This window comes from Podarcis raffonei, chromosome 6 (assembly GCF_027172205.1).
Source record: "Podarcis raffonei isolate rPodRaf1 chromosome 6, rPodRaf1.pri, whole genome shotgun sequence".
Taxonomy (NCBI): Eukaryota; Metazoa; Chordata; class Lepidosauria; order Squamata; family Lacertidae; genus Podarcis; species Podarcis raffonei.
The window spans coordinates 96,112,800-96,137,008 of record NC_070607.1 but is presented as its reverse complement, the minus strand read 5'-3'; the positions used below and the strand labels follow the sequence as shown (position 1 = coordinate 96,137,008).

At 48.4% G+C, this 24,209-nt stretch overlaps 1 protein-coding gene across 3 annotated transcripts in view; it reads left to right on the top strand.

Annotated features, from left to right (window-relative positions):
- Positions 1-24,209, top strand: part of LOC128416632 (sodium-dependent lysophosphatidylcholine symporter 1-B-like) — a 41,023-nt gene that overhangs the window by 5,318 nt on the left and 11,496 nt on the right. For 2 of the 3 annotated variants that reach the window (XM_053394623.1, XM_053394622.1), the window contains exons 2-10: positions 4,746-4,865; positions 5,676-5,800; positions 7,261-7,393; positions 8,498-8,576; positions 12,232-12,389; positions 15,159-15,249; positions 17,899-18,020; positions 19,327-19,410; positions 20,426-20,509. In XM_053394623.1, coding sequence (XP_053250598.1) covers positions 4,746-4,865; positions 5,676-5,800; positions 7,261-7,393; positions 8,498-8,576; positions 12,232-12,389; positions 15,159-15,249; positions 17,899-18,020; positions 19,327-19,410; positions 20,426-20,509 — 996 coding nt within the window. The remainder of the gene's footprint in view (positions 1-4,745; positions 4,866-5,675; positions 5,801-7,260; positions 7,394-8,497; positions 8,577-12,231; positions 12,390-15,158; positions 15,250-17,898; positions 18,021-19,326; positions 19,411-20,425; positions 20,510-24,209) is intronic. The other variant, XM_053394624.1, reaches the window with a different exon arrangement.

Genomic DNA, 24,209 nt, shown 5'->3' with positions numbered 1-24,209 from the left:
TTTGAAAGAGAGGTAGAACTGGGTATCATCCGCATACTGATGAACACCCAGCCCAAACCCCCTGATGATCTCTCCCAGCGGCTGCATATAGATGTTGAAAAGCATGGGGGAGAGGACAGAACCCTGAGGCACCCCACAAGTGAGAGCCCAGGGGTCTGAACACTCATCCCCCACCACCACTTTCTGAACACGGCCCAGGAGGAAGGAGCGGAACCACTGTACGACAGTGCCCCCAGCTCCCAGTCCCTCAAGACGGTCCAGAAGGATGTTATGGCCGATGGTATCAAACGCCGCTGAGAGATCCAGCAGAACTAGGAAACAGCTCTCACCTTTGTCCCTAGCCCGCCGGAGATCATCAACCAGTGCAACCAAGGCAGTTTCAGTCCCATGATGAGGCCTGAATCCCGACTGGAAGGGATCCAAATGGTCCGCTTCTTCCAGGCGTGCCTGGAGTTGTTCAGCAACCACTCGCTCAATCACCTTGCCCAAGAATGGAAGATTTGAGACTGGGCGATAGTTGGCCATCGTGGCCGCATCTAAAGATCTTTGGAACCAAGAGGCTGTTAAAGGAAGGTGCCATGTGGTCCTTCCCGGTCAGTGCCCTCCCTTCCGTCCCACAGGGTTCCTAAGCTGGGGGGGCCACCATTGAAAAGACTCTGGATGGAGCAGCCATCTTCTGGCGCTCTCTGGATATTTTGGGACTACAACTCCCATCAGCCCCTGCCAGCAGAGCCAGGCTCCAGCTAGCCACAGCATCACATAGCTGGTGCTGATGGGAGTTGTAGCCCAAAATATTTGGGGAGTCTGACGATAGGGAAGGAAGCACTGGTTTTGGAGTCAAAGAGATAAACAACTACCTGACATTTAGGAGACATCTGAAGGCAGCCCTGTTCAGGGAAGTTTTTAATGTGTGACATTTTAATGTATTTTTAATCTTTGTTGGAAGCCGCCCAGAGTGGCTGGGGAGACACAGCCAGATGGGCGAGGTACAAATAATAATAATAATAATATTATTATTCAGATAGCAGGACCACTTTGAAGGGAGCCTTCTTAGTGCAGGGGTTATTGTTGTTGTTTTTTTTACTGTGTTATGTATTATTCTGTTCCTATATTGTCAAACACCCCGCGATCCTCGAAGGAAGGGCAATATAGACATTTGACAACAACAGCAACTGAACTGCAGGCACAATAGGGCTGTACTGTTCTGCAGCCCTCTGTGAGAATATGTGCTTCTAAAATTATCTGCAGCCACTTTCCAGCTGCCGACACCCGATCCATCGCAAGCAGCTTGTGAAATTTCTCCCCATCTCCTCCCCACCCCTGTTTATGCTGCTATTATCCCCCCAGTCCAGGGAGCTGAGGTTGGCATGCATATGCATATGTATACGTATACGTATACGTATACGTATACATATACGTATACGTATATGTATAGGTACAGTAATACGTCGGGCTGAAGTTGCTTCAGGCTGAGTGCTTTCGGGTTGCGCTCCACGGCGACATGGTAGTACCGGAAAGGGTTACTTCCGGGTTTCGCCGCTCGCGCATGCGCAGACAGTCAAAAAGACATCATGTGCATGCACAGAAGTGGTGAATCGCGACCCGTGCATGCGCAGACGTGGGTTGCATTTGCTTCTGGATGCGAACGGGGCTCCGGATACAGTGGAGTGTATACAGTGGTACCTCTGGTTGTGAACGGGATCCGTTCTGGAGTCCCGTTCGCAACATGAGCAGAACGCAACCTGCGTCTGCGCGGGTCACGATTCACCGTGTCTGCACATGCGCATGACATCATTTTGAGTGTCTGTGCATGCGCGAGCGGCGAAACCCAGAAGTAACCCTTTCTGGTACTTCCAGGTCGCCGCGGGACAAAACCTGAAAAAACCTATCATGAAGCAAACTCAACACAGGTATGACTGTATGTATATGTATATTCTGTTTCCTTTCACAACACCCCTGCAAGGGAGGTTATAGGATGAGGGAAGTTTCCACACTACAGTTCATGGCTGGCTGGGTGTGGATCTGAGCCAGGATCTCTCCAACCTGGGTTGTGGGCTGCATGCCAGGCAAGGGCAGAGCCAGAATTAAGAACAGGTGGAGACGTTGGCAAAAGTATCCTGAATTAACTAATCCAGAATAAAGACTGCCCTGCGTCCCTTTTTGCCATGGTCACCTCAGATTAAAATTCCCAAACTTTGGCGAGTCTACTCAGGAGTAAGCGGTTCTACTGAGAAAGCCATCATCCTGAGCCCCACCCCGCAAGATAAGATGGCCTTGGCTGTTGAATGAGCATTCGCTCTGATTTTTTTTTGCAGGAAAGTAAGAAGGTGTTGTCAAAGCAAGTGTGATCCCACAGTCTCCAGTACATTTTCCTGCGATTTATTACCAAAAAACCCAAAAAAACCCCACACCTGATCTTTTTGGGGAACTGGGTTTGTTGTGCAAGAGCTCCCAATGCACTATAATTGCACAACCTGAATTTGTTGTTACGTGATCGAATCCTGCCCTCAAACAGCGGCAACTCAGGCTTTCAGTTTGAAGTGGTAACTCAAAAAGGATTAGAATCTTACTTTTGCTTTATTTTTAAATAAAGATGCTTTCCGAGAGCAATATTCTATTCTTTATGTGCGTAGGATCTTGAAACATTTGAAGTCGTTTTCTCTTTCTCATCTTCTCTCTCTCTCTGACTCTCACACACCACTGCTGCCTGGAAAGTTGTGATTGTGCCCAATTTACAGCTGGGGAATAGAGGTCAAGAAAGGTGATGGAAGAGTCATTGAGTAAGCTTGCTTTCCTCAACCACATATTCTCTTCTGGTTCTCTGTTATCCACCGCAAAAACTTCCACCGCCTCTTTTGAACACCGGCCAGACTCTGGACTTTGGATGTTGTCGTGACTTGAGAGAGGTCGTGTCAGTTCGACACCCTGTTCAGAAATTGTATTTTAGGCCTATGAGGAAATGCCAAAGCTCCACTCAGTGTCAAAGGAAGAGGCAGCCGATCAGGAGAGAGAGAGAGAGAGAGAGAGAGAGCGCTTTCTCTGGGTCTGCCAAATTCCTGATCTTGCATAAGATGAACATAGCAATTCCTTGGTCAACATACTAAGAAGCTTGTGTTTAGAGAGGAATTTAACCCCCCTCTGACAGTGGGATCAAGGCAACCCGATAGGATTTTCCACTGTGGAAACTCCCTGCTGTTTGAATATAGGGCTGGATGCAGGCCAGATTAGAGAGTTGTAGAGAAACTGCAGAGGGACGCGGGTGGCGCTGTGGGTTAAACCACTGAGCCTAGGGCTTGCTGATCAGAAGGTTGGAGGTTCGAATCCCTGCGTCGGGGTGAGCTCGGTCCCCTCTCCTGCCAACCTAGCAGTTCGAAAGCAAGTCAAAGTGCAAGTAGATAAATAGGTACCGCTCCGGCGGGAAGGTAAACGGCGTTTCCGTGCGCTGCTCTGGTTCGCCAGAAGCGGCTTAGTCATGATGGCCACATGACCCGGAAGCTGTACGACGACTCCCTCAGCCAATAAAGCGAGATGAGCACCACAACCCCAGAGTCGGCCACGACTGGACCTAATGGTCAGGGGTCCCTTTACCTTTACCTGCAGAGAAACTGCGGAAGGGATTTTCATATCCAGCATCTCTACAGACCCTCCCATGTCAGAGGCAATAGGCACTGGGAGGTTGTGTGGAACAAACCTGCAGCCGTCCAGCTGGGGGTGATGGCACCTGTAGCCCCAAACACCTGGAGGGTGGCAAAGTCTGCAGTTGGGGAGCACAGAAGTCTGCTATGTATTAGACCACTGGTTCATCTAGATCAGCATACTCTACTCTGACTGGCAGAAGCTCCCTGAATTCTTTGGGTGCTTTACATGCAGGATAATAATAATAATAATAATAATAATAATAATAATAATAATAATAATAATAATTTTTATTTATACCCCACCCTCCCCGGCCAAAGCCGGGCTCAGGGCGGCTAACACCAATAAAATTACAATAAAAACATAATAGAAAAAAATAAATAAAGCAATTTAAAATACAGGTTAAAATGCAATTTTAAATGCAGCCTCGTTTTAAAAGTAGCCCATAGATCAAAACCATAAGGGGAGGGAAACATAAGGGTCAGACTGAGTCCAAGCCAAAGGCCAGGTGGAACAGCTCTGTCTTGCAGGCCCTGTGGAAAGATGTCAAGTCCCACAGGGCCCTGGTCTCTTGGGGCAGAGCGTTCCACCAAGTTGGGGCCAGTACTGAAAAGGCCCTGGCCCTAGTGGAGACTGATCTAACCACCTTGCGACCTGGGACCTCCAAAGTGTTGTCATTTGTGGACCTTAAGGTCCTCTGCGGGGCATACCAGGAGAGGTGGTCCCGCAGGTACAAGGATCCTAGGCCGCACAGGGTTTTAAAGATGAAACCCTTCTTCAAAGTGTGAAAAGCCAGAAATGCTGTGTTTTGGGGGGAGGCTCTCCTGGGCATTTCTGCAGAGCGGGGCCCTTGACCTATGTCCCAATGTCCTCCCTTGAGTGCACCACTTCGACAGGGGTGCGATGCTCCCTTCATGCCCTCCTGAATTTCCCAGAGGCACCCAGTTCACCACTGCCAGATGCTGGCCAAAGTGAACACCTTCTCATCTACCAGGGCTGCACTTTAACATTTTCTTATATTTGCATTAGAGAAGACAGGATTTGCTACCTTTGCAGGTGTGTGTGTGTTCAAGAGGGGCTCTCCTCACCTGCTAGCATCTCCTTTCCAGGTGAAACCTGCCTTGCCTCTCCACCGGAAGGTTTGCTATGCTCTTGGAGGCGCCCCTTACCAGCTCACAGGAAACGCCGTCGGGTTTTTCCTCCAGATCTTCTTGCTGGATGTCGTGCAGGTGAGCCTCCATCCTGGCACTCAGCTACATTCGTCAAAAAACAGTGATCTGAATGAGTTATAAACATGCAACACCAGATGGCGCCAGACAGCACAAAACTTTTCCATGGCGTTTTTCCATAGGGTTTTTTTTCTTTTGTTGTAACGATTTGATTTCTGACTTATTTATAGCGTTTTTTCCCCTGTGTGCAGATCCAGCCCTGGTTTGTTTGCAGGGAGATGAAATGTTGGTTTCTTAATATGATGATGATGATGATAATAAAAGATTTATATCCCGCCCTCCCCAGCCGAAGCCAGGCTCAGAGCAGCTAACAACAGTAAAATAATACAGCATTCTAAAATCAATTCATTATAAAATCAGTTGTTGATGATGATGATTTATTATTTATACCCTGACCATCTAGGCAGCTTCCAACAATATTAAAATACCGTAATACGTCAAACATTAAAAGCTTCCCTAAACAGGGCTGCCTTCAGATGTCTTCTAAAAATCTGGTAGTTGTTCTTCTCTTTGACATCTGGTGGGAGGGCGTTCCACAGGGCGGGTGCCACCACCGAGAAGGCCCTCTGCCTGGTTCCCTGTAACCTCACTTTTCACAGGGAGAGAACCGCCAGAAGGCCCTAGGAGCTGGACCTCAGTGTCCGGGCAGAACGATGGGGGTGGAGACGCTCCTTCAGGTATACAGGGCTGAGTTCTGAAGTGTCGGCGCTGCGACACTAAATAATCAATTTCAAAATGTTGTTCGGGTTGATGCTCCAGGTCTTTCCACACTGCCTAACAGATTCAGTCTCCTCCTTTGCCTCGATCTAGCTGGAGCCTTTCCGTGCTTCGCTGATCCTTTTCCTGGGGAAAGCCTGGGATGCTGTGGCCGAGCCCACCATCGGATTCCTGGTCAGCAGAAGCCCCCGCCGGAGGTGGGGCAAACTGGTCCCCTGGTGAGTGAGAGGGGAAAGGGGCAACCGGGTGGATCTGTTGGTGTTTTGCAGGAAAGATCAAGGGGCAGCCTGGTCATAAAAGCTGGAGGTGCGTTAAGCGAGCCGCTTCTCATAGGACAGTGGAGTTGGAAGGGACAAAAAGAAAAATTCAGCCTTTCTCAACCTGTGGGTCCCCAGATGTTGTTGAACTACAACTCCCATCACCCCTAGCTAGCAAGGCCAGAGCTCAGGGATGATGGGAGTTGTAGTCCAACAACATCTGGGGACCCACAGGTTGAGAATCGCTAGTCCATATACTTCTGGACCAGAGATTTACAGAAGACTGGAAGAAGTATATGAATTATTTGAAGAGCAACTGTAACCAACAAATTACGCTAGTAGGACTACAATAAGTTTTGCAAGGAGAAATATATGAAGTGTTACAAAGTAGGAAAAGATAGAGATATTGGTTGAGTTTGAAATGTAATAGGGAAAATAAGAAATGCACACTAAGAGATTAGATTGCAAAATTTTCAGACAGGACTGATGGAGGTCAAAAAAATTGAATAAGATGTAAAAGTATGTTTAATTACTGTTGAGAATGATATGTTAAAAAACTAATAAAAATTTATATAATTTTTAAAATATATAGAGAGAGAGAAAGAGAGAGAGAGAGAACCGCTAGTCCATGGGAGGCAACCTAAGGCTCGTGGGCCAGATCCAGCCCAATCGCCTTCTAAATCCGGCCTGCAGACGGTCCGGGAATCAGCGTGTTTTTACATGAGTAGAATGTGTCCTTTAATTTAAAATGCATCTCTGGGTTATTTGTGGGGCATAGGAATTCGTTCATTTCCCCCCCCCCCAAAAAAAAATATAGTCTGGCCCCCCACAAGGTCTGAGGGACAGTGGACCGGCCCCCTGCTGAAAAACTGACCCCTGCCACTGGCCGAATTTGGCAGGAGTGGAGGTTTTGCAAGTCTCCCCTCTTCTCCCTTTATATCTCCAACCTCGGAGATTTAAAGGGGAAGAGAGAGGCGGTTGGCCAATGGCATTGTGAGTTTTTCCTCTCCCCCCCCTTTTGAACCAGTTGAAGCTGAACCTTCAGGGATGGATCCTGGCATGTTCCTGATGTGGTCTGACGTTGTTCCAGCGGTTAGATCCCTGGTTTCACATCCTGGTTCCGCAGCTCAACCTGTTGGACTCCTGCCTTTCATGTGGCCCTTAAAGACATAAAAGCCCTTCTGGCAAACAAAGACTTCCACCGTGGGCATCCAGCCTGCCATTGCCCCCTCTTCCAATAACTGTGACGCATTCCCCATTGCAGTGGAACCTCCAGATACAGGGATAGTCTACCTCTGAGCACCAGATTTTTTTGGCACAGTCAATGCAATCCCGCTTCCTGCCCGGCGGCATCCGGTTGGCTGTTCTTAGCAACGACAGCCCTGCAAGGCGGTCCTTACGCTCTCTTGTTCTCCCTGCAGGGTCGTCTGCTCCACGCCATTCGGGGTCTTCTTCTACACTATGCTCTGGTTCGTGCCCTCAGATTCCCTCTCTGTGTCACTGAAGTTCTTTTGGTATTTGGTCATGTACTGCCTCTTCCAGACCTGCATGAGTGTAAGCGCTTGTGCGTGGGACGGATGGATGAATGAATGAATGTTCCCTTCAGCCATTCATGTATTTATTGATGCTGAGGTTTATATATAGACACAGCACATCCAGCAGTTCAAGGTGGGCTTTGTAGACCAGGAGGGTAAAAGACAAAGACACACACACACAAACAAACGCAACACACAAAGGCAACACACACAGCAGGGAGTTTAAAATGAAAGCCACATTTTTAAAAAAGCTACAAGTAGGCATTGCTAAGAGCTCAACTCACAATATTGCATTAACTGCAACTACATTGAGGTTGAATCCTGACAAGACAGAAGTACTGTTTTTGGGGGACAGGGGGTGGGCTGGTGTGGAGGACTCCCTGGTCCTGAATGGGTTAACTGTGCCCCTGAAGGACCAGGTGCACAGCCTGGGAGTCATTTTGGACTCACCGCTGTCCATGGAGGCACAGGTCAATTCTGTGTCCAGGGCAGCTGTCTACCAGCTCCATCCGGTACGCAGGATGAGACCCTACCTGCCCGCAGACTGTCTTGCCAGAGTGGTGCATGCTCTGGTTATCTCCTGCTTGGACTACTGCAATGTGCTCTACGTGGGGCTACCTTGGAAGGTGATCCGGAAACTATAACTAATCCAGAATGTGGCAGCTAGACAGGGAGTGGCCGCTGGGACCATATAACACCGGTCCTGAAAGACCTACATTGGCTCCCAGTACGTTTCCGAGTACAATTCAAAGTGTTGGCACTGACCTTTAAAGCCCTAAACGGCCTCAGCCCAGTATACCTGAAGGAGCGTCTCCACCCCCATCGTTCTGCCCGGACACTGAGGTCCAGCGCCAAGGGCCTTCTGGTGGTTCCCTCATTGTGCGAAGTGAGGTTACAGGGAATCAGGCAGAGGGCCTTCTCGGTAGTGGCGCCCACCCTGGGGAACATTAAGCTTTAATGTTTAATAGGTTATTGTATTTTAGTGTTTTGTTGGAAGCTGCCCAGATGGGTGGGGTATAAATAAATAATAAATAATAAATTATTATTATTATTATTATTATTATTATTATTATTATTATTTCCACCCTGACAGATTCCCTCCTTTACCTTTACCTCCTTTTAGTGCTACCACGTCCCTTATTCCTCGCTGACCATGTTCCTAGGAGGGAGTCAGATGGACCGCGACTCTGCGACCGCCTATAGTAAGTCTCTTGGCACAGATCACCATTGATCTGGAAATGCAGCGCTTGCCTTCCTTGTTTTCTGAGACGGTGAATCTCTACAGCAGGCATCCCCAAACCCGGCCCTCCAGATGTTTTGGGACTACAACTCCCATCATCCCTAGCTAACAGGACCAGTGGTCAGGAATGATGGGAACTGTAGTCCCAAAACATCTGGAGGGCCGGGTTTGGGGGTGCCTGCTCTACAGGGATTTCCTAGTCTGGAAAAAAATAATGGAAAAATAGAGTTGGAATGGAGAAACAAGGACCCTCTAACCCAGGGGCCAGCAAACTTTTTCAGCAGGGGGCCGGTCCACTGTCCCTCAGACCTTGTGGGGGGCCGGACTATATTTTGGGGTGAAAATGAACAAATTCCTATGCCACACAAATAACCCCGAGATGCATTTTAAATAAAAGGACACATTCTAGTCATGTAAAAACACACTGATTCCCAGACCGTCCGCAGGCCGGATTGAGAAGGCGATTGGGCAGGATCCTGCCCCCGGGCCTTAGTTTGCCTACCCATACTCAGTCTAGCCCAACGCTCTGCAATGTAGGGATCTTTTGCCCAGCATGGGACTCAAACACCCAACCCTGAGATTAAGAGTCTCATGGTTTACCGACTGAGCTACCCCATCAGTTCATTTGTCTTCCCCTGGTGTCGTTGCCTGAGGCCTGGTGTGACAGTAACAAGGTGGAGATTACACTGATTAATTAGCGGGGATTTTAGAGAGGGGGATCTTTTCTGTGCAAGGGTATTTCGTAGGATCATAGAAACTTAGAGTGGGAAGGGGCCTGAGGGTCCTCTAGTCCAACCCCTTGCAATGTCAAACAGCTCTTGCCATCAGAAAGTTCTTCTTGATGTTTCGCCGGAACCTCCTTTCTTGAAACTTGAAGCCATTGGTTTGAATCCTACCGTCCAGGGCAGAATAATAATAATAATTTATTATTTATACCCCGCCCATCTGGCTGGGTTTCCCCAGCCACTTTGGGCGGCTTCCAACAGAATATTAAAATACAATAGTCAATTAAACATTAAAAGCTTCCCTAAACAGGGCTGCCTTCAGATGTCTTCTAAAAGTCTGGTAGTTGTTGTTCTCTTTGACATCTGGTGGGAGAGTGTTCCACAGGGCGGGTGCCACCACCAAGAAGGCCCTCTGCCTGGCTCCCTGTAATCTCACTTTTTGCAGTGAGGGAACCGCCAGAAGGCCATCGGCGCTGGACCTCAAGCTTGTTCCATCTTCCATGTGACGGCCCTTCAGATCTTTGAAGATGGCTATCATATCTCCTCTCAGTCTCCTCTTTTCCAGGCTAAACATACCCATCTCCTTCAACTATTCCTCATCAGGCTTGGTTTCCAGACCCTTGGTCATCTTGGTCACTCTCCTCTGCACACCTTCCAGCTTGTCCACATCCTTTTTAAGGATGGTCCTGCATACTATCTGTCTATGGGACTCTTCCCTTGTGTTGCATGCCACTTTGGATGAAATCCTGAATATTTGTGGTGCTCAGTAGTTGGCACGATCATCCTGCCACCAAGATAACAGCTGGAGCCATCAACGCCGACTGTTTATCGGTTAAACCCAGGGGTAGGGAATCTCATCCAACATGAGATCCACTTTTGCTTCTGGGCAACTTTCCAGGGGCCACGTAGCAGTGCTGGCAGGGGCCGAAGGGGAAAGTGGGTGGAGTCACAGATGTGACGTCACCTTTTGTAAAGCAGGCTAGGTTAAGGTTACCAGATCTTTTCCCCCAAAAAATCCGGGGACACTTTTTTTTTTGAAAAGAGAAAAAAAATGTTATAAAAAAAGTTTTTAAAAAAAGGAAGTAATATCTTCTCTTCTGTGATCTCCTCTGTCGCGTGGCCTTCCTCTGGGCCCCGGCGTGCTCTCTTGGAGCGCTAGCCAGCGTGGAGTAGGCTTGGGTCGGGCCTGGGCTCAGCCACATGTCCTTGCCCTCCTCAACGGGAGCACCAGTGTGGCAAAATTGGGGCTCCCCTCTTTTTTCTCCTTCCTCTTTCTCTCGCTTCCTTCTCCTTCGCCTCTCCTCTTCCCTGCGTCGGCTCCGGGGTTTTCCTGGCCCCGGAGCACCGCTGGGCAGTCAGCTGGGTGGCCAGGCACCCTCGCTCCTGGCTCAATTTGGGTCGCCGGGGGGGCATGTTCAGTGGTATCCCCAGTTGACGCACCGGGCGTCCCCAGTTCCCCCTTGGCAGCAGCAGCGGCAGTCTCAGCAGCCCGGAGCCAGCCTGGTAGCGCAGTTGGCTCTGTCTGGCTTCAGGAGCTGCTCGCTGCCGTGGCGTCCGCCATTTTGCCTCGCCAGAAGTCCCCATATGATGTGTCTTGTGCCGTTGAGCCAATCACGCAGCATTCATTCCCTCATGAATGAACTTTATTACGGTCGCAGACCAGGATAAAAAAACATATAAATAAAATAGCAGTTAGGATTTTTTTAACAGGTAATTGTTAGAGCAAATAAGGACAAAGAAACAAACATAGGATAAAACATCTGAATAAAATACAAGATTAAACACGGATAATGGATGGATGGATAAAAACTGATGATTAAAACAGTTAAGAACTAAACAAAAACACGCAGTTAAAACAACTGTAAGAGCATAGGAACTAAAAGACTCGCAGTTAAAACAACTATTAGAGGCTGCAGAGTAGAAGCCTCTGAAATAGAGGACACTCACTGTCGGAATTCAAGCGAGCAGAGCCTCCAGCTCTTAGGAATTTGGCCACCCTCCAGGTGCCCGGCTTGAATCCTTTTGACCTCCTGTCTGCGACTCCCGGCAAGATCAAAGGAGGTCTCCAATCGGCGATCCTCCTCAACGTGAAGGAGAACACACCACTCCTCCCACTCCTCTCCCAGGGAGGGGGAAAGAGCCAGACAGAAATATATTTACATGTCTTTATTCCTGTCTTTCACCAGTACAGAGAAAACATGTCTGCACACTCTGCTTCCCAACTGCAGAGAGAGAATAAACTCCACCCATGTACTTCCAGTACAGGGTCATGTGTCACTCTGAGGTAACATCCGGCTCTCAGAGCACTTTACAGACTGTGCCTGGTTCCCACGGTACAATCCAATAACATCCACATCCTGTTTACCATTCCAGCCACCTGGTGCTTGCTTCTGCATTGCTCCTTTTTCGTAACACTCACAACATTAGAAACTGATGTGCAAATATGGTTAACTTAAGACTTAAGACTTCATTCCTTCATTATAAATCTACAACACTTAAAATATAAATCCGGGGACTTTAAATGAAATCCGGGGACATTCCGGGGACGGATTTTGTCAGGGACAGATTGTAAATCTGGGGACTGTCCCTGGGAAACGGGGACGTCTGGTAACCATGGGCTAGGTTCCAGCCATGCAAAATCCAGAGTTGTAGAAACATCTGCAGGCACCACTCTGATCTCCATCCAGGCCCCTTCTGGGCAGGCAAATATCACTCAAGGAGGGCGTGAGATGGGGATGGTGAGGGGTCTGGCCTAGGGAAAGGGTGTGTGGCCTGGGCGGAGTCCTGAGGGCCGGATAGAAGAGCCTTGGGGGCCGCCCCGCCCCTGGTTTAGAGCTGTGCTGCGACTCCTTTCCGCTCACGCCTCTCCCACTTTTCCATGGCTTTCGGCAGGGATGGGAGTGGAGATGCTGAGCACCCTGCTGGGGTCGGGTATCCAGGGGCAAATCGTCGGGAGTCACCATGCCAGCATGAGGAAGAGGTGCGACGTGGCGAATGGCACCCTGGCAGAAAACGACACCTCTCTGCTCCCGGATGTGCTAGAGAGTGCGGTAAGAGTTGGGCCGGCCCTCGGCGGCTGTAGGCAACCAGCCATATGGGAGCTGAAATGGGACTGGGAGCCACATAGAGCAAGCAAGAGCTGCAACAAAATGTTGCAGCGTGCCCCAGCCTAACAGAGCTGCTCCTGTTCAGGGTTCTAGCAAGCGTAACCTTCCTTGAGGAGGCTCCATTTCCCCATGCTGCCATCCCTATTCAGATTAGCTCCATTAATAATGGTAGTACAGTCATACCTCAGGTTACAGATGCTTCAGGTTTTGTTTTTTAAGGTTACAGACGCACCAAAACCCAGAAGTACCGGAACGGGTTACTTCCGGGTTTCGGCAGTCGTGCACGTGCAGAAGTGCTAAATCGTGCTTTGCACATGCGCAGAAGCACCAAATTGCAACTCGCGCATGTGGGTTGCGAATGCGCTTCCCACACGGATCACGTTCGCAACCCGAGTGTTCACTGTAGTAAAGGTAAAGGGACCCCTGACCATTAGGTCCAGTCGTGGCTGACTCTGGGCTCATCTCGCTTTATTGGCCGAGGGAGCCGGTGTACAGCTTCCATGTCATGTGGCCAGCATGACTAAGCTGCTTCTGGCGAACCAGAGCAGCGCACGGAAACGCCATTTACCTTCCTGCCAGAGCGCTACCTATTTATCTACTTGCACTTAGACATGCTTTGGAACTGCTAGGTTCGCAGGAGTAGTAGTAGTAGTAGTAGTAGTAGTAGTAGTAGTAGTAGTAATAATAATAATAATAATAATTCATTATTTATACCCCGCCCATCTGGCTGGGTTTTCCCAGCCACTTTTGGGATGTAATCCATTGGTGCAGTCAAATGCAGCATTCCTTATTTCCTAGAGTGGGCACAGGCAGGGAAACATCCAGTCAATGTAACTTCCTCTTAGCTTCCTTCTCCTGCATGTGACCTGGGGAGATGAGCGTGGCTCTGGCTGGCTCCACAAAAGAGCCATGTCACAAAGCCATGTTCTCAGTTCGTCTGTCTTCTCCATACTGTCTTGTTGCTGTTCTTCTGCTGCCATGCTGTTCTCCTCCCGCCATTTTGTTGCCTTAATGTAATTTTGCTGTCTGCCGGCTCTCAGCCAGCAGCACATGAGTTCAGTCTCCCTATGAGATGAACTCGCAGATTCTTGTGTAACTCTTAAGAAAAGCCTGCCTTCCGGGAATCATACTGCGAACTGAAATGTGAATAAAACCTTTTGTTACTTTGCTCAGAAGACTCTTGTGTCTTTATTCTTTTAAGCGGGATCAAAAGGGAATAAACTTAACGAAGAGATTCAAACGAACCTGCAAACTACCGTATTTTTCGCTCTATAGGACGCACCGGACCATAGGACGCACAGGACCATAGGAAGGGGAGAACAGGAAAAAAATTTTTTTTCTTGTTCTCCCCCTCAAAAACAAGGTGCGTTCAAGGTGCGTTCAAGAGCAAACTGCAGGAAAGAAGATTCCACCTAAACATTAGGAAGAACTTCCTGACAGTAAGAGCTGTTCGACAGTGGAATTTGCTGCCAAGGAGTGTGGTGGAGTCTCCTTCTTTGGAGGTCTTTAAGCAGAGGCTTGACAACCATATGTCAGGAGTGCTCTGATGCTGTTTCCTGCTTGGCAGGGGGTTGGACTCGATGGCCCTTGTGGTCTCTTCCAACTCTATGATTCTATGATTCTAAGAGCAGGTCAGGGAACAGCACAAAGGCTGCAGCCTTGCCGTTGCCCCCCTGAGCTTGTGGGGTTGGCGGTGGGGGGAAGCGCTGCTTTTCCCCATCCCCAACCTCAAAGATCCCTGAAGCCTTTGGAGCGCAGCTTCGGAGACAGCCTTTCAAGCCTCCGCAGGGCGGTGGGGTGCCTTCACCCTGCCACCCTGCGGAGGCTTTGTGCAGCTATCCCGAAGCTAGAACAGCGAGACGGAGGGCTGCTATCCGCAAGCCTTTGGAGCCCGGCGGGAACTCCCGCCGGGCTCCGAAGGCTTGCGGACAGCTGCCTGAAGCCTGGGGTGCGCAGTGCTGCGCTCCCCGGACTTTGGGCTGCAGGCAGCTGTCCACAAGCCTGCAGAGCCCAGCAGGAGTTCCCACCAGGCTCCGAAGGCTTGCCGATAGCTTCCTGAAGCCTGAAACGTGAGAGGGGTCGGTGCGCACTGACCCCTCTCGCTCTCCAGGCTTCAGCGAAAGCCTGCATTCACTCCATAGGATGCACACACATTTCCCCTTCATTTTTGAAGGGGGAAAAGTGCGTCCTATAGAGCGAAAAATACGGTAGCTTCCGCTATATTGAGGGGAATCTGCTCTGCTACATCACTTACTAGTGTGCGTGAAGGAAGGCTAATACTTATTCAATATAAAGTGGTACCTTGGTTTACGAACTTAATCTGCTCCAGAAGTCCGTTCTTAAACCGAAACTATTCTTAGACCAAGGTAAAGTTCGAAAACCGGGACACTACTTCTAGTTTTGCGGAGTTCGTAAACCAAATAGTTCATAAAGAGGGCTGTTCTTAAACCGAGGTACCACTGTATCCTTTCCTACAATCCTTAATATTCCCATACTACTCTGGGCGGCTCCCAACAGAATTAAATCACAATAGAACATGAAATATTAAAAACTTCCCTAAATGAACGGACACGGCTAACTTAGGTCCAGTCCCTTCAATGGGTTTACTCTGAGTGGAATATGCATGCATCGCACCAGAGAACAAGCCATCAGATTTTGACTGGTTGTGATTTGCATTCGGCCAGTAAATGGTTTTCTCCGTTTCCCTTTCAGCGCACGGCGTATGTTGTCGCCTCCCTGGTTCTTGGCTCTCTTTATTTCCTTTCCTGTTTGGTCCTTTTCTTGGGAGTGAAAGAACAGCCAGGTAAACGTACAACTATTTCATGTATTTGGCGCTCAATGTGACTTTTCTTGAAGGTTCAGCCCTGGGCCTGGTCACAAGATCCAGGGTACATCCAGACAGATGCTTATCGTGGTGTTATGTACTGAGCTGAATAGGATCCAAACTGCAGCAGTCTGATTGGTCCTAGAACAATAGGATTCAGAATGCAGCAGTCTGATTGGTCGTAGAACAATGCAGCAGTATGATTGGTTGGCAGGAACCACCCAATCATGCTCCAGATAGAAGTGAATCCACAACCTGATTGGTTTACAGTAGAATTCTGGAATTAGCCAATCATGTGCAGCCCATTGTGTAAATAATGTATATAAAGCAGATACTTTGAGGGGACATTCATTCATTCCTCCTCACCACTATGAGCTGAATAAAGAGCATGAAATCACTTTGCGACTCTGAGTATATTTCACGTGGGATGGCTGCAGCTTATGCCTCGGTCCAGTATACCTGAAGGAGCGTCTCCACCCCCATCATTCAGCCCGGATACTGAGGTCCAGCGCCGAGGGCCTTCTGGCGGTTCCCTCATTCCGAGAAGCAAAGCTACAGGGAACCAGGCAGAGGGCCTTCTCGGTGGTGGCGCCTGCCCTGTGGAACGCCCTTCCAGCAGATGTCAAAGCGATAAACAACTACCTGACATTCAGAAGACATCTTAAGGCAGCCCTGTTCAGGGAAGTTTTTAACGTGTGATATTTTACTGTATTTTTTGTTTCTATGGAAGCCGCCCAGAGTGGCTGGGGAGGCCCAGCCAGATGGGCAGGGTATAAATAATAAATTATTATTATTATTATTATTATTATTATTATTATTATTATTATTATGATGCATGCAAGATTCTTTGCAAAGTCTGAAACGACCCATCTTTCCTTCTGAAAAGGTTAAAACACACCCAATGTGTTGCCAATGACCCTGAAATATACTCGGAGACGAGAGTGGATTTCACTCTCTCTACTCAGCTCATAGTGGTGAGGAGGAATGGAAGTTCCCCCAGAATGTCTGCTTTATGTACATTATTTACACAATGGGCCCCACGTGATTGGCTAATTCCGGGATTCTCCTGTAGGCCAATCAGGTTGCGGATTCACTTCCACCTGGAGCTGGATTGGGTGGCTCCTGTGGACCAATCAGACTGCTGCATTCTGGGACCTATTGTTCTAGGACCAATCAGACGGCTGCATTCAGGACCCTATTGTTCTAGGACCAATCAGACTGCTGCATTCTGGACCCTATTGTTCTAGGACCAATCAGACTGCTGCATTCTGAATCCTATTGTTCTAGGACCAATCAGACTGCTGCCTTTTGGATCCTATTCAACTCAGTACATAACAGACCCATTTGCATCTTCTGAATTGCCTGCTTACAATATTAAGATCCTCTCTGGAAACACCCCGCGAACAAAGAAATGTGTTAAATCAATTCTAAAAAGAATCTCTGATATTGGTCCAAGAAATTCCTGCATTCTGCAGCCAGGTGCCTCTGGGGAAAAACCTCCAAGCAGGGCTCCAGGGGAGCAACTATCCCTGCTCCTTATTTGGCTCCCAGCAACTGTCATTCAGAGGTAGACTGCTTCTGAACCAGGAGGCTCTACACAGCCATCTTGGCTTAATGGCCAATGATAGGCTGCTCATGTTTGGGCCTTAGTTGCAGGCTCTTTGTGTGTGTATGTGTGTGTTTTTTGCAAGGAAAGTTTATTTATTTATTTATATTTTTAAAATTTGATTTTGAAAAGTATAATCATACAACAAAAAATCAATTCAACATCCGAATACAGTGGTACCTCGGGTTACATACGCTTCAGGTTACAGACTCCGCTAACCCAGAAATAGTACCTTGAGTTAAGAACTTTGCTTCAGGATGAGAACAGAAATTGTGCTCCATTTAGCTAATGGGGCCTCCCGCTGCCAATGGAGCACAATTTCTGTTCTCATCCTGAAGCAAAGTTCTTAACTCAAGGTACTATTTCTGGGTTAGCGGAGTCTGTAGTGGTGCTTCAGGTTAAGAACAGTTTCAGGTTAAGAACGGACCTCCAGAACGAATTAAGTACTTAACCCGAGGTACCACTGTATCGAGAATGCTCTGAATCTCCTGATTTCCCCCCATCCCTTCCATGGGTCCAAGTAGTAATATTTATAGCTGTCTATCAATATGTCTGGACCATGAAGAAGGCTGATCGCCGAAGAATGGATGCTTTTGAATTCTGGTGCTGGAGGAGACTCTTGAGAGTCCCATGGACTGCAAGAAGATCAAACCTATTCATTCTGAAGGAAATCAGCCCTGAGTGCTCACTGGAACTTTGGTCACCTCATGAGAAGAGAAGACTCCTTGGAAAAGACCCTGATGTTGGGAAAGATGGAGGGCACAAGGAGAAGGGGACGACAGAGGACGAGATGGTGGGACAGTGTTCTCGAAGCGACCAGCATGAGTTTGACCAAACTGCGGGAGGCAGTGGAAGACAGGAGTGCCTGGCGTGCTCTGGTCCAGGGGGTCACGAAGAGTAGGACACGAATAAACAACAACAGCATCAATATGTCCAAATTTTTGTCCTTCCAAATTATGCATTCTTTCCACTACATCATAAGTGTAATGTTCCTTTCTTCCCTCTTTTTTTATTTTTGCCAGGACGATACACCCCTTTGGGGAAGACCAGACTCCCATTCTTTGCCAGTCTGCGGGCCGTCCTAAGCCACAGCTCATACACCCGGCTCCTTGCAGGTTTCTTGCTGGCATCGCTGGCCTTCCAGGTAACAGCAGGCCCTACCATGGCTGGGTAACAGGGCTTTATGGGGCGGACATGGGACACAATTGCTCAGCGGTACACTGAATTTGCCGGATGGGCCATAGCTCAGCAGTAGAGGCCTAGGACCCACGTACCTACGGGACCGCCTCTCCTGGTCTGCCCCGCGGAGGACCTTAAGGGTCCACAAATAACAACACTTTGGAGATCCCGAGCCTCAAGGTGGTTAGATTGGTCTCAACTAGGGCCAGGGCCTTTTCAGCACTGGCCCCGACATGGTGGAATGCTCTGTCACAAGAGACTAGGGTCCTGCGGGACTTGACATCTTTCCGCAGGGAAAGAGACATCTTTCCTGCAAGACAGAGATGTTCCGCCTGGCCTTTGGTTTGGACTCGGTCTGACCCTTACGTTTCCCTCCCCTTATGGTCTTGATTTATTGGCTATTTTAAAATGAGGCTGCATTTTAAATTGCATTTTAGCCTGTATTTTAATTTGGTCCCCCCCCCATTAAGTTTTTACTGTGATTGTATTGGTGTTAGCTGCCCTGAGCTCTGGCCGGGGAGGGCGGGGTATAATTAAAATTTATTATTATTATTATTATGGAGACGCGGGTGGCGCTGTGGGTTAAACCACAGAGCCTAGGACTTGCCGATCAGAAGGTCGGCGGTTCGAATCCTCGCGACGGGGTGAGCTCCCATTGCTCGGTCCCTGCTCCTGCCAACCTAGCAGTTTGAAAGCACGTCAAAGTGCAAGTAGATAAATAGGTACCGCTCAGGTGGGAAGGTAAACGGCGTTTCCGTGCGCTGCTCTGGTTCGCCAGAAGCGGCTTAGTCATGCTGGCCACATGACCCAGAAGCTTTACGCCAGCTCCCTCGGCCACTAAAGCGAGATGAGCGCCGCAACCCCAGAGTTGGTCACGACTGGACCTAATGGTCAGGGGTCCCTTTACCTTTACCTTTACCTTTTAATCTTCCTTGAATTATTTGCACGGTCCGTTGCCAGCTTGCAAAGCCTGGTGCCCAGCACACAGGTGCACCCTGCTTTGCAGGTGCCACTGATTGGCAGCATGTGCAAAACGCCCTTTCAACCCAGGTGTATCTTTACCTGCCCCAGGTAAGGGCAGGTGAGTGTGGCTTGACCAAAAGAACCTGGCAAGGTGGTGTTTCCCCACCACTGATTTTCATTCTGAAAACAGCCTCCTTGGCAGCCACTGTGCATAAAAATGGAAGCAATGGTTTAGCAGGGAGTGGCATGCCACACTCGCCCATTCAGCGCCCGAATGCTCGCTGAGGCTGTTCTGTTTCCACCCACAGCTTGCCCAGGGAATCTTTGCCTTCTTCTGCACTCATGCAGCTGGACTGCCTGGGAGCTTCCAGCATCTGGTGCTCATCATGTTGGTACGTATTGCCTCACCTTTTTTTTAATCGTTTTTATTTGATTTTTCAAATACAAATTTATAACAAAACCAAATACATTTCCATATACAGTGGTACCTTGGTTTTTGAGCGTCTCGGTAGCCGAACATTTTGGTTTTTGAATGCCAAAAAAGCGGAAGAAATGCTTACGTTTTCAAACGCGCCTCAGAAGTCAAACGGCTTCTGCTGTGTTTTTTCCACATTTTCTGCATTGACTTTGCATACTGCCCTTTGTACCACGGTTGTCGAATGTTTCGGAAGTCGAATGGTCTTCCAGATCGGGTTATATTCCACAACCGAGGTACCGCTATAGAGAGATTTCTCTGACTCGGGAGACCTCCCCCCATCCCCTCCGTGGCTCCTAACGTCAATGTTTTCAACTGCATATTATATCAAATCTATATTTTATATCTATCCATATTATCCACAGCGTTTGTTACGTTACAAGTGAGATTAAAATCCTGCTAATGTTTTCGTCTGCTTACAGTGGTCTCTTAAATAAATTATAATTTCCCCCCCTTCTTTCTTGAAGTTTTTGTTTTCTTGGTTCCTGAGCTTTCTGGTCAGTTTTGCAATTTTAGCTTAATCCAACAGCTTAGTTGAACATAACATACAATAAGCATAACATACAACAATACAAACAACCAAATAAGAGACTTCCTTTATCCTGTATCTGCCCTCATTATTTACTTCTTATAAGCTGTTTCCTTTATGAATAATAATTAAGATTTTTCTAATTATAACTTAAATATCCACAAAGTCTCCTGCAGACACAAGACAAGTCCAGGTATGTATTTTAGGGCACTGTTTTGTGAAGTCTTCTCTGCATTTCCCCCCTGCTTTTTGAAACTTTTGTCTAGTGTGATCTCTAACTGCCTCTGTTAATCTAGCCAGTTCAATATACTCTAACAGTTTGTCTTGCCATTCCTTTTTTGTTGTGCCAAAGAGTTCTGGGTCATGCCGGGTGATGAGTTTCCTCTCCCCTCTTTGCCTCCAGGTGGTCGCCTGCCTCTCCATCCCTGTCTGGCAGTGGTTCCTGGTAAGGTTTGGGAAGAAGATGGCTGTCTTCATAGGCCTCTCGGTCAGTGTCCTTCACAAGACCTGTTCTTGATGACTTGTCTGCATTTTGCCTTTTTCAGTTGCAATTGCAGAGGGTGGCGACAAGGAAAAGGGGCCGTTTCAGCCATGGCTTCCTGCTCGTGGCATGCTCTCCCCAGGGAAGCCTGCCTGGCTCCGTCATTGACATCTTTAATACTAATAATAATAATTTATTATTTATACCCCACCCATCTGGCTGGGTTTCACAGCCACTCTGGGCGGCTTCCAACAAAATATTAAAATACCATAATGCATCAAACATTAAAAGCTTCCCTAAACAGGGCTGCCTTCAGATGTCTTCTAAAAGTCTGGTAGTTGTTCTTCTCTTTGACATCTGGTGGGAGGGCGTTCCATAGGGTGGGTGCCATCACCGAGAAGGCACTGGACTGATTAAGTCAGGGGTCAGCAAACTTTTTCAGCAGGGGGCCGGTCCACTGTCCCTCAGACCATTTTTTTTTGGGGGGGGAGGGAAATGAACGAATTCTTATGCCCCACAAACCCAGAGATGCATTTTAAATAAAAGGACACATTCTACTCAAGTAAAAACATGCTGATTCCCGGACCATCCGCGGGCCGGACTGAGAAGGCGATTGGGCTGGATCCGGCCCCTGGGCCTTAGGTTGCCTACCCCTGAATTAAGTCAACTGTTCTGTTGTTTGTTGATAAGATGTTTCCTGCAGCTGAAGTTTCCCGCTGTTGCTGCGTCTGTTTCATAAGTTTCATAATAGTTTTCCTGCAGCTTATTATCTGTTTTTATGATATACTTTATGCTCTCTTTTAAAAAGTTGCTTAGACACTCGCCCCCCTCCCCCGCTTTTCTATAAGTGACTAAAAAGCTGACTCCCCCCCCCCTGTACTGTAACAAACCAGTGATGTGGGGGGGGGGCTTGGATGAGGCCCTTTTCTCCACCAGGCATTGTGCCAGGAGAGAGCAGGATTGGAGCATCTCTGAAATTTTTCTACCCTGCAGATTAAGAGTGCTAAGTACTTAAAAGTACTATGTCAGCGAAAAGCACCTGACACATCTATGATGTGCTTTGAAAAAGAGAGAGAGAGTGAGTCAGTGAGATTACACGTTTCCAAAAGAGAGATATTGGTCCAAGGCTGCACTGTGACTGTGAAGGGAGAGGGGAACGGTTAATCATTAATATTATCTACACATAGTAAATTCCGGCACTCTGCTAGGATGGCTACACAAGCTCAAACTCAAAAATGCAGTTATTTGCAAAGCCTAAATCAGACAGGTCAGGAGGCCGTTTTCTGTCTAACCAGCTATCTGAAACTGCTGATGCTAGCTACAGGTCAGAAGGTCGTTTCCTGCCTAGCCAAAAACTGCTGTCAACTAAAAACCACTAGCAAGATGTTTCCTGCTTTGCTTCTGCTTTAAGTAATGCAAGATAAGAAGAGATACGAAGGGAATGCTTAGCTAGCAAAAGAAAGACACGTGTACAAGAAGGTGGGAGGGGGTGCTTACTGAGCAGAGAAAATGCTTAACCAGCAGAGGAAGTGCTTAGCTAGCAGCCTTAGCCAGCAAATATTGATATGCCCTAAAAGGGAATGAGTTGAAAACTTGCCAAGCTGATTGGGGAAGTTTTGGGGGGAGGTATGGGAGGAGGGTGAATGCTTTCAGGTATAAAAATGCTTGCTGAACATGGTAACAACACAGTCAGATTTCAGAAACTATATTCTGCTGACTGTCTCTGTGCACAGATTTGCAATAAATCTCTTTTCTCTGACCAAGAAGTCTCTGGAATTGTTTTTCCCCTCTGGCCACGGGGTTGGCGGACCGCTGGACCTCCGGGTACTGCTAATCTAAGGCTTCAGTTTTGGGGGCTCGTGTCCGGGATGGGTCCCCACCCCACGAAAGGTGGACCGAGGGGCCAGACTCGACCGGGTGAGCAACCAGGACCAGGGCTCGCAATCTCCAGCACGCACCCTGCCAGTTTGTAGGGGGAGATCGCCACGCTGTGCCTGAGCCGAGACACCCAGTCGGGAGAGAAAAGAGGACGGCCGAAGGAGGGGTCCGCAGCGGAACAGGTAAGCCCAAGGGAAAGGGCGTGGTAGGAAGCCTGATCAGCTTCCCCTGGCTGTGAGCAGTAGAGTGCCGCCAGTAAGGTTGGGTAAAAGGGAAACAGAGGGGAAATTGTATTGGTGTGTTTTGTGTGTTGCATGTTGAAATTATAATGGTGTGATTTGTATGTTATATGTTGCATGTCGGATACCCCAGTGACTGAATTGTTGTCAAGTGTGGGTCGGGGCTTAGCGTCCCCTTGGCCGAGCGATTGCAGGGTTGTGCATTTTCTGCCAGGGCGACCTCGGCAGGTCACAATCTGTAGTGCGTGGAGTGTGAAAGAATTTACAGCCCATTAGGTGCGGGGTATCTGAAAAAGAAAAAAAAAAATGGGGTCTGGGGCAAGCCAATGTAGTCCTCTGGAATGTTTTTTAAAGAACTGGAAAGCGGCCACAAAGCATGATGATTGGGGGTTCAAATTGAGAAGACAGAGGATGAGGACATTGTGTGAAGTTGATTGGCCCCAACAAACTAACTGGCCCTCGGAGGGGAGCTTTGATTTGCAACTAATCAGCCCACTATATCAAAATATCTTGAACGTCCACCCAGACCAGATCCCTTATATTTCTACTTGGAAAACCAATGTAGAAAAGAATCCACCGTGGTTGAAAGCCTGCCAAGGCGACGCCCCACGAAATACAATCTGTACAGTTCGACCGGCAGGGAAGGCAGAAAAGCCCCCGGTGATACCAGAGCCAGAAGGAGAAGAGGGGGAAGTCATTAAACCGCCGCCACCCTATGCTCCACCAACTGCCCCTCTAGCGAATCCCCCAGGCCCAGGGCCCCAGGACCAGGGAGGAGCCGGCCCTCAGCCTGAACCCTCCAAGGTTGATGAATTAGAGAGCGAAGAGGAAGAGGATGATGAGGAGTTTATGAAGGGACTAATTGAGTTAGCAAAGAAAGGAAAAATGTGGACACAGTATCAGACAATTGAGATTGCAACAGTATGTACAACCCTATGTGAAAGAAGTGGATGTTAGTTCCCATTTGTTAGCAGCAACCAGGGTGTCCCTCCATAAGTCCCATAAGGCACAGAAAAAGGGTGGGACTGCAATGATGCCTCTATGCAGAGTGTATGACCCACCAGCCCCCCAGGACAGGGTGGGGAAGCACCACCACGCACTTATACAGTCCAACATGTGCCTTTTTCAAGTGCTGATGTGTGCAATTGGAGAAATTAGAACCCTACCTTTGAGGAGAACCCAGACTTTTAAGCCATCGGGAGAAGCCACATTGTCCAATATGTCACTTGGGGAACTGGTTGTGGAGGCACCCCTGAGGGAGTACTGGCACCTCATGATGGTAAAAGAAGAGGAGGGACCCATCCCCGCCAGTATTCTGGAACAAGTGAACCCCCCAGGAATGGCAAAGAATGTCCCACCAATAATCGTGAAGCCCAAGCCATTTGTCAATCCTGTTGCAGTAAATAAGTATCCCATCCCACGAAGGGCGACTGAAGGAGTGTGGGTGCATCTAGAGCGACTGCTCCAACATAGGATCTTGAGGCAATGCCAATCACAGTGAAACACCCCTTTGTTACCAGTGAAGAAAGGAAGCAGGCTATTATCCTGATACCAGAGCCAAAGAACTGCAGAGAACTCTGTGGCTTTCT